This window comes from Sprattus sprattus (assembly GCF_963457725.1).
Source record: "Sprattus sprattus genome assembly, chromosome: 17".
NCBI classification, from domain to species: Eukaryota; Metazoa; Chordata; class Actinopteri; order Clupeiformes; family Clupeidae; genus Sprattus; species Sprattus sprattus.
The window spans coordinates 16,683,518-16,693,744 of NC_137915.1; the positions used below are offsets into that span (position 1 = coordinate 16,683,518).

Here is a 10,227-nt window from a genome sequence, read left to right on the forward strand (position 1 = left end):
CATGATTTATTGTTGCTCTTCTATTTTCCCTCTCAGAAAAAAAGAAACTCTTGAAACATTGGACAAAAATAATGTTTATCAAGTCTAAAATTACAAGCTTATGAACAATAATTACAAATACACAAAGGGGTTTCCCTATTCCATGTACGTTGTTCAGTGAAAGCCTGGGTAAATTAACTCAGCGTAAATGGTAAACCTCCAAAAGAGAAGAACCTCCTAAAAGTCTCTAAACCACATACTTTGATTGATTACACAACACACAATCTTGCAAAAAGAAAAAAAGATAACAACACTGATGGACAGCAACTGAAGCTTAGCGTCCCCTGCTTTTCTGCCTTGTTTTGTTAGTGGCGGGTGCTTGAGGATTGGGCATGTTTGGGTTTGACTGATGGTGAGGCAGGGGTCTGGCAAATTAAGCTGGCCTTTCTCTTCCTCAGCCTTGGAGTCATCATCTAGTGCTTCCTTTTTCTGTGAGAAGAGGGATGATAAAAACATCAGCAACAATGACTCACACATTTAGTTTTTCCACAGGATCATGGAATTTAAATCCAAGACTATACCGGTTTAACTGACTTAAATCAGGCTTATTTTTACAACATTGCTGTGAGTGTTGATTTTACCTGTAGTAGCATCCCAATAGTGATTCTGGCCAGGATCCCTATGCCCACCAGCAAACAGAACCTCTGAAAAGAGAAAGCCCAAGTGACGAAGCCTGTCCTCTCTGTCTCCATCTCCACATTGCGGACAGCATTTCTCACTCCTCTTCTTCGGAGTGACACTTTCTCCGCTTTCTTTCTCCAGCTCTGGGTCCTGGCTGCAGGGTCCATCACAGATCACATTCAAAACAGCATAACTCAATATACTTTAAAAATAATTAATTGCTCATATGTGTATTCAATAAAGCAAGCTTCCATACAAATCCTTGATGTCACGATATCGATCCATAATAAATAAAATCAATTGTTATAACATGCACTGAAAACTGACTATATTTACACGTGATGGTATTTTTCTATGTTTCTCCACCACAAGATGGCAGTACAAACTAAGAGTTTAATTCTATCCCAGACAACCACACCTCATCTTAGTTCAGTCACAGTGCCAGAGCAAAGAAAAACACAATTTCATCTTTATTCGTAATAATGCAAATTACATTTATTATATATTATGATACTTTAGCCTGCACAAAAATGGTAAAACAAAAAAGCTTTCATAACTCAGTGTAAACAAAGAATTTAAATAAACACGACTTTGCTCAAATATACAAGCCTTAAAACTTGATTTGAAATATATATATATATATATATGAGAGAGAATGTATACATATCTCTGACAGTTACTATATGATCTCTTAATAGAGGGGAAAACTACTGCCCAGCCACATAGTGTCAACCAGATATGTGCACTAGCATGCCAGCGTAGAATGCATTGGTTCTAGGAAAAAGTGTAAGTGGATACCACCCTAAAGTGACTATTCCATGGCTTTCTGTCACAGTTTTTTCTGTCTTTTAACCCAAACCGCAGCAAGATCCATTGGACTTATTGCTGTCACTGGATCAATTACAAAATGGCTCTCCAGCAGTTTGCATACTGATTTTATAGTCTCAGCGTTATTTGGGGTGTGTTTTTATAGATGCTTTGTGTTTTGGGAACTCCCTTGTTGTGAAAGAGAGAGAGAGGAAGCTCACAACCCTCACAGAAAAGACATCAAAGTAAAAATCCACAGGCAGTGAAGGTTCTTCTCAGCGTTGTCTGTCATACCCACAACAAAGCCACGACCCTAGGCCACACTCTAGAATGATGATGTGATTACGCTGATCAAACAGCCAGCACATTCGTCGGGGGCTCAGACTTGACAGTGATTTATATGCTGTGAGGAAAAATGCCTGACAGTGATATCCAAAGTACCACAAACATGTGGCTATAAAAACCGAGGGGGAGGCCCATTTGGAAGTGTTATGTAATATTTTTCTTCCCCCTTTCCAGGAGCGGGTCACGTTGTCTATGTTTATTTTTCATTTAGGTATGCACCGTGTCAATGTGAGCCTTACTTTTAGGGGACAAGGGGATTGGAAAGGCACCCACAAGCCCGCAGCTGTGAAGTTTCTAAAAATGATTAGTCGACCGTGCTCAGACAGACTTCTACGACACTCAGTACTTTTAAAGCTTGCCCCTAACTACTGCTAACCATCAGCGGTTTAAATGTTTTTCTTTAGCTTCATACCAGTTTATTCTACATTACATTTGTTATCCATTTTTTTATGAGGGTTGTGGCTCATACCAGTGTGTTGTTTGCCATTTTTACGTGTGTATATATTACTGATTTACTGGGTGTTGTCATGTTTTATGCATTATTGATATGACTTATTGATGGAAAAGTCTTTTTGTGGGAACCATGCGGAAAAAGAAAATCTGCTCCCCTCTGGTTGTAGTTTTTTAATTTTTTATTTAAACATAGAGGCAGAGTTAGTTTGTTTGTATTTCATTAAGTTCTCTAATTATATTGTTTTGCAAACCAATGACCTTCAAACTTCTGAAAATAGAATGATGTTCAGCCCATGTATTTCAGGTTAAAGGTTAGTTGCCAGCAAGAAGAGCTGGAGTGAGGAAATGTATTATTTATTTTTCTATTTTTTCAATATGAAAACATTCTATTGGGCATGGTATGCTGAAAGTCCTTCACCACTGCAGGGAATACAATAATAATTAAAAAAAAAACATATTGTATGAGCTAATATAGAACAGGCTTACGCAAGACCCCCCAGTTCATTTTCATTCTTGAACCTTAAAAGGCTGATGGTAACTAATGTGACAGCCAGAAAAATCCAATAAAACACAATTCCTCGGAGTAATAAGAAAACAGCATTTTCCTCTCTCCTGCCTCTGCAGAGCTGCTTAATAACAACAGATGAGAAGCCACCCACTGGGTACTTTGCTTCTGTTCTCTTTTGAAATTAAATAGCAAGAAAGAACAAACGTTATCTCTAATTTACCCTTATAGATACAAAAAATATCAATTAGAAGAAATATATTCAAGTCATAAATTATCCAAGACATTTTCGGGAATATGAGCATGAAATCGAGTCATACTTTGCCATGCTATACTGTAGGGGACTTTTGTATTTGTTCTTACCCTTGCCCTGCAATCTTAAATTATACTCAGTCTCCCTTGGTCAGGTGGAGAGTCTTGACAGAGAAATCTGAAACGGTTTCTAAAGTGGGGTAACAAGATTGTGAATTGGTTGGGAAACCCAATAGTGTCTGCCACGAAAGTACTCATCAGGTTAAGTCTAGGAACAGCAGTGACCCACATTGTTAACACATCGCCTAAGGGCCCTCCTGTAACCTGTGAAGAAGTCCTGGATGCCCGATGACAAACTCTGCAAGCTTGGTATCAGAAGCAGGCTACAATAAAATGAAGCTAATATTGCACAGAATAGACCTGACCTTCCAGCCAAACTAAAATTACTACTCTGTCAATCATTGCAATTTGTATATTGTTAGAGTAAGTTTTATATGACAAGTAATTGTCTTCTAGGGTCTCTTGTCTCAGCAAGATCATGTCACTTGTTTGTTTACTCTAAAATATTAAATGAAAACAATCACTTTGTGTATGTAACTATGGAAAAAAACTAAGGGAATTTGTAAAATGTGTTGGCCATCTAGGACAATGGTAGGCTATATTAATTACATCTACTTATATTATACTTATTTCAGAACCACCTGAAATGCAAATTGGTGTAGAAATACTAACAGTATCTCAGTAGCTCCTGATCATTTAATTTACAATAAATGAAAAGAATCACATTTCATACATTACATAGGCCCACAACATACAACACTGTTAAGGGCGCTAGATTTTCAAGGTTCCCACCAGGTCCACTATTATTTAGGCCCTGAGTGTATGTTCTTGTACATAAAACCTTGTGTCGTTTAATAATAACAGTAGTCACTGTATAGTGTACAGTAGAAGGTACCTTTAAGCATCGGACCAGCTACCACACACCATCCGTTTTCTTACAGGGACAGTTAACGCTCGCTCAACACAGCAGTAGTAGTCCATTTCGCGTAGGGTAAGAGACTGAGACTAGTTGACGAGGGCAAGTCTGCCGTACAGCGCTTTCAAAGGTAGGCTACCCTACTTTGAAGTGGAGCAGAAATTTTGAACGCGTGCACGTCTATTGGGAAAACAGGACACGGCAAGACACGATATTTGACAAGACAATACTTAGAAAAGAAAGATAACATTTTCGAGCGCCTTGACCTAGCATTGATGCATCGACCGAGGCGGAGGCTATTCTGCACCCACAAGAGACCAGAGACTGATGCAGGATTGAGTGTTTGTTTTTTACCTTAGTTAGCGTGTTTTAAACCTAAATATTTGAAAATAACTTCGGGGAAATGACGTTCAGTCCATTGTATTAGTGCTCACGATACAGTCGGGTTCCTTTTGTTTTTGCATCAATGTGAAGTGGATTTTGATGCGGACAGATACCCCGCTCGCTGTATGGTTGTCTTTCGTATTTCGGAGTCTTGGCTAGCTCGCTAGCAAGCAAGCCAGCAGCATAACGTATATTAAAGTGAATACAGGAAAGGAATAATATCCCGTTTCCATGGACAACACGTCCATCATAACCCAGGTTGCAAATCCAAAGGAGGAGGAAATAATTTCTTCAAGTCAAGAGAAAGGTAAGATTACTGTTTTGATAACGTAACATACGGTCAACCATATCGCATGCATATTGACTGAGCCTCCTTAAGCTTCCAATAACTGACAGTGCAGCCCGTTCGTTCAGTGAACAGGGAATATTCCGCCTGCCTACCATAGCATATGACTTCAATTCCTAGCTGCATGTTTCATCCGTAAAACCGTGTATATATCGTCAATATTATTAGCTAAGTAGTTTCATCCGTATTCAATACTCCTTAGTTTCAGCAGTAATTTGTCTTGAGCTTGTTAACATTATGAGCACTGCAAAAGCTACTAGGCTTCAATAATAAACAGCTCTTCACTTCGTCTGTAATTATAACTATATGATAAAAGATTAGATTCTATTTCCCTAAATCATCAGTGACCGTACCGGACAGGAATCAATACGTTCAGATCGTTAAGGCACTGAACTCATAGCTGAGGTTTGCAAAGCAAAGGTGTGTTGGACTACAGCAGCTGTCAGTATTTCACTGCACACGCCGCATGTAAACAAAGGAGTATTCCGTTCGAACTGGTATACCTAGCTTTTAAGACAAGTCACATGGGAACGTAGGCTATAACATTACAGTTATAATATTCACAGCGCAGTTCAATTATGTGTATTGGTATTCTCGGTCTTAAATTCTCAGTCTAAACTGCTGTTTTTCATTTAGGGGCGGTTTTCCCGCTGTCAACTTGACATCCATGTTGTCGTAGCACTTAGGTTATCGGGGAAAACACTGGAATGATTTTTTTTCAGTCCGTAGGAGAGCCGGGGTGGCAGTCTGTCCATCCCTCTATATTGCGAGCACACCGTGTATTCAGTGAAGAAACGGTTTACTGGTTTATTATAGGCGTGTTCATGCTCTGATTATTACATTTACAAACATTAAAGGTGGTTTGGGTTGGTTCGTATACATTTCTTATTATATTTCTTTTCGTTTGCATTTGTGTATGGGCTGTTATGAGCCTCTCACTCCAAAGAGATGATTTTCTTTTCGAGATGAATTTCTGTAGAAAATAATCTTAGCACATAAACTGATTACAGAAAACTCTAAGCTCCTCCTTGTTCGGGAAAAAGAGTGTTGTGATCATTTATAAGGCGATTCCCTTTCCTTCTTAGTCTGATCAGATGTTTCAAGTCAAACAATAAAGGCACTAACTATAAGTGGGGTTGTGCAAACTGAGTTGTTTATAAACTGATACTATGCTGATGAATGTCTCACATCTAGTTTAACATCATATGTTCCTTATAAGGTCATAAGCGCACTATGTGGCAATCCATTGTTTATATTTACCCTGTGTTTATATATTCTATCTGTTGAAATATATATTTGCATTGGACCGCTCTCAGAGGTAGAGACATGGGTCTCACACCCATCACCAGCAGAGGTTTCCTCTTACTGGTACATTTTTGTCACATTCCTTGATTGGCCTGTTATTGGCACTTGTTGTTGCAAGTAGATGGTTTAGCCCTGTGGTTTGTGTTTTGTGTGTGTGTTGGGGAAGTTGGGGGATGGGGGGGTGGGGTGGCGCTGGGGGTGCAAGGGTGTTGCCAGTGGAAAGGCCAACAGAAATGGCACGAGTCTGGGGTGCGGTAGATGACCTTTCCTGACCTTTAGGGAGCTAGAGGGCCGTGACTGCTGCCTGGTCGGGCCACGGTCCTGCCCTCTCTACTCCCCATCACCAGGAATCAGCCTGAAAAGGTCATATGACCTGTGTTTGCATTTACAGCGCACACAGAGCGCTCTCATTCAATATTTAATTACTGCACAAATGAGGTACTCGATTTAGGTCTGTCCTTCCCATCTTTGGCCTTCATTAGTTGTCAGTTTTCGCTACTTCACACGGCACTCTCTGATGAAGAGGCAGATGGCAGGTTCACCCTGTAACAGCGATGGATGAAGTCCAGACTCACCTTCTCATCACATTTCCCGGTCCCTGCTGTGTGTTCATTAGCTGGTCAGATCTACATTTCCAAATGAAGTGCTAAATCAAGACTGCTCATTCAACTGCTATTTCCTTGACTGAATATCAGTCGTACACAGTCATTCTTTCAGCATGTGCACACACTGACACATACTCACAAAACTACCCACCCTGAATGCCAAGGCTTGAGGTAATTGCAGGGGATGGTAGGCCCTCTGGTTGTATTTAACAGTTGGGTTTACATAATTAATCACTCATGATGAGTTTAATGAGCTAGCTGGCAGAAAAGAACACAAACATTACAACACCTTTGAAGATCCAGGTGTATGATAGTGCTCAGACAACAACAGCTGTGTTAGGTAATTCTGTGCCAGGCCTGGTGTGGACTAGTTGTTTTGGCTCTCCAGTGATAGGCTGTTGGATTAGATTCCATCATGTAATGATCACCTTTGGTACGGACAGTAGACAGCAGCTTCAGGCACAATACGTCTCCTTTGGAAGGATTTCCTGTGGTGTGTAGGTTATTCGCCTTGCCGAGTTAAACCTGTGAAAGCAACTGACCCCCCCAAAAACATCTCCTGTCTTGAGTTACTAGGGATTCCCACTTCACAGGAGCACCAGGGATTCAGTAATAAGATCCGGAGGTGCCAGTGACGACTCAGAGAAGAATCCCACGTTTCCAGAGTCGCCTCCTGGGAGTGTATTGTACATGAAGACATCAGAGGATTGGAGAGCCCCTCAAACAGGGGCCAAGGCACCCATATAATGGAAGCGGAGTCTTCTGGTCCTCTCTTTCATGGCCAGTGGCCTTGTATCACACTGGCCTTGGATGAGAGCCACAGTCACTGAATATTTCAGAGCTGGACAAGGCTATTTTCAGAGAGCCTATCGGCTTTCATTGTAAGCAAAGAAGTGACTAATCGACGCTGGTCATGTTTTTAGCCCCGTGTTTAGGTCTGCTGCTTATGGATTTTTATTTTACATGCATTATGGATGCCGTTTAATGAGGTTACCCTCAGAATCACATTGCAATGGGGGACTTTTCTGGGCCAAAGCAGATGTAGGTGACACAGGTGAAGTATTGCAGAATAAGTGCAGAGATGAGTAAACTCAATACGCTCACAGCTGAGAATATGCACATTGTAGATCCATGATTCACACAAACAAGCAGTGGTTTGAATAAATACAATTTGCGCAGACCTAATCCAAATTTAATGTTGCACATTAAATGTCATTGGGTGTAGAAAATACTTTTTCTAGTTAACCTACACCTGTGTTTAGTGTTCCAACTTGTGCTGGATCAGGACACCCCATCTTGACTGTACCGTAAAAAAAAATTGTAAGGAACAAATCCTCGTAACTTCACATGCTAAGGATGGGTCTTTGTTTTGCCCCTAAGACATACAGTGTTACCCTTCACCATCTGCTTACGCTGTTTAGTTATTCATTCACTTAGAGTACTTTCACAAACCCTAAATGAAATTCACGGTTCAGCCAAAAGCTTGCAGGGATGCAGGGTCAACCGTCAGGATCTCATTGCTAAATTCATAAGCACACACATTGTCAATTGTGCCTGTGCACAGGGCCCCCACAGTTATTGAAATGAACCAATAAGTGCACTCATATGGGGGAGACATTGAAAATGAAAACCTTTCCGACAGCCCTTTCATCCCTTGGCATTCTCGAAATAGCCCTGTTCTGTTGGCGCATAACTAGATCAAATAGGCCTACGGTGCTGCCTGCTCTCGAAGTCTCAAGCATAAGAAAAGGGGACGGAGGGGTGGGGGTGGTGGTGGTGGGGGGGGGGGGGTTGGACATGGAAAATGACCCTCTTACACACACACACACACACACACACACACACACACACATACACACAGCTGTCTCTCCCCCTTCATCTTCCACTGATGTTTGCAGTCCAGTTTGGAAGGCATCTTAGTTTCATGCTCTGATGCAATGAAGTGTAATCAAAGCATAGGCCGAGGCTGTGGTGGCACATGGCTGGAGTGCTTGGCCTGGCCGTTAGTGTTGTGTTACAGACAGGGAGCGGCTTTACTCTAATAACTTTAAAGTCAGCCAGGTATCAGTGGATGAGCAGTTTACCTTAATCAGATTAGAGTGCGTCCGAGCATGACTGTGATCCCTGCTCAACGTGTGTTGACAGCCAATTAGATCCTGTCGGAGTCTTCTTCCTCTCCTTTCAGATTTGCTCTCCTCGCCGAGAAATTGACTCTCCCTTTCTCCGTGATCGCATTAAACATTTCATTGTTCAGGATTTAAACCCAGAGCACGTCTTTTGATGATGCCAGACATTGCCTCGTGAAAACCAAAGCAGAATTTCAAAAGGTGGCTGAATTGTTCGTGTCTTGGTCACAAAGGCTTGGTTTTATTTGAATTACATGAGGGGACCTTTTTTTCCGGGTTAATGGTTGGGGTTTAGGTCTGCTTTAAAAATGCCCTGTGTCTTGTTTCACCTCGTCCCATCTCTGCCTCCTCTGGACAGACCTTGAATGATCTGAAGTGGTGATTGATGTATCTCAGTGGGCCCCGTGATCGTGACGGGAATCATTTGTCTTCATCTGTCAGCCGTGTTGCATCCGCTCATTCTCAGAGCCACACCAATGCGATTGAGCTGTTCCTAGTCAGGGGCCTCTCTGCCTCTCTGAAAGCGCTCAATGTTTTGACACAACTTTTCGCAAGGATTCAAAAATAGGCAAGGCTACATGCCATAGGATTGCAATAACGCGCTCCAAGTTTGCGCGGAGACCAACAAACGTTACGTAAATGAACCTCAAGCGGTCTGGCAGGATTAGATTAGGTGTTTTTCCCATGAATTTAAATCCTCTCTTCGTTCTTCGGCCAGCTGCATCTGTCTCTGAGGCGCCAAACCCTTCAACATTCATGTGTAATTACTTTCTAAGTACTACTGCTGCATCAGTGGCATGCAGTTAGCCCCAAGATCACAACAACTCTGAGCGCAAATATGGCTTCTCCAGAGATTCAACACTTTTTACTCTCTCGCTCACTCACTCACTCTCCTGGCTAATTACTACTACTAGAAACAGGCGAAACCACATCCTATATCAATAAAACATGCTCATAACAGAATTGACAGGCAGTTGCCATAAATCAACTTGACAAATATGGCTCTGTCTGAAGAGACAGATTCTGCTTGTAAACCTGATCACTCCCCAGGGTAGAGTAACGGGCTAAACAACCCCTATCTCGAAGCAGCGGTTCCTCTGCTAGTGCCCATAGACCTTCGGCCTCCTTTCCTCCCGGAAGAGCTGGGATCCTCTTTGCATCCTGCCCTAGGCCAGCTGATGCTGCTGGGAGACCGGGAAAGCACTTGTGTGTGTGTGTGTGTGTATATGTGTGTGTGTGTGTGCGAAACTCTCAGTGAAAGAAGAAGAGTGATGTTTGCTCAAAGTTGCACTTCAATTGAGGAAGTAAGGCAACACCGATACACAAACACACTTACACTCTCTCTCTCCCTCTCTCTCTCTCTCTCTCTCTCACAAACACACACACACACACAGATACACTCACATCACACATAGATACTGTAGATACATTTACAAAGAGTTAGTCTGACATGCACACGCACG

At 41.8% G+C, this 10,227-nt stretch overlaps 1 protein-coding gene across 1 annotated transcript in view; it reads left to right on the forward strand.

Moving 5' to 3' along the window:
* Positions 1–4,036: 4,036 nt before the first annotated feature.
* The window catches only part of ctdspla (CTD (carboxy-terminal domain, RNA polymerase II, polypeptide A) small phosphatase-like a), a 36,550-nt gene continuing 30,359 nt past the window's right edge, over positions 4,037–10,227 (forward strand). Inside the window, exon 1 of the mRNA XM_080855160.1 lies at positions 4,037–4,689. Within this exon, the coding sequence (XP_080711286.1) occupies positions 4,614–4,689 (76 nt within the window). The 5' untranslated portion in view covers positions 4,037–4,613. The remainder of the gene's footprint in view (positions 4,690–10,227) is intronic.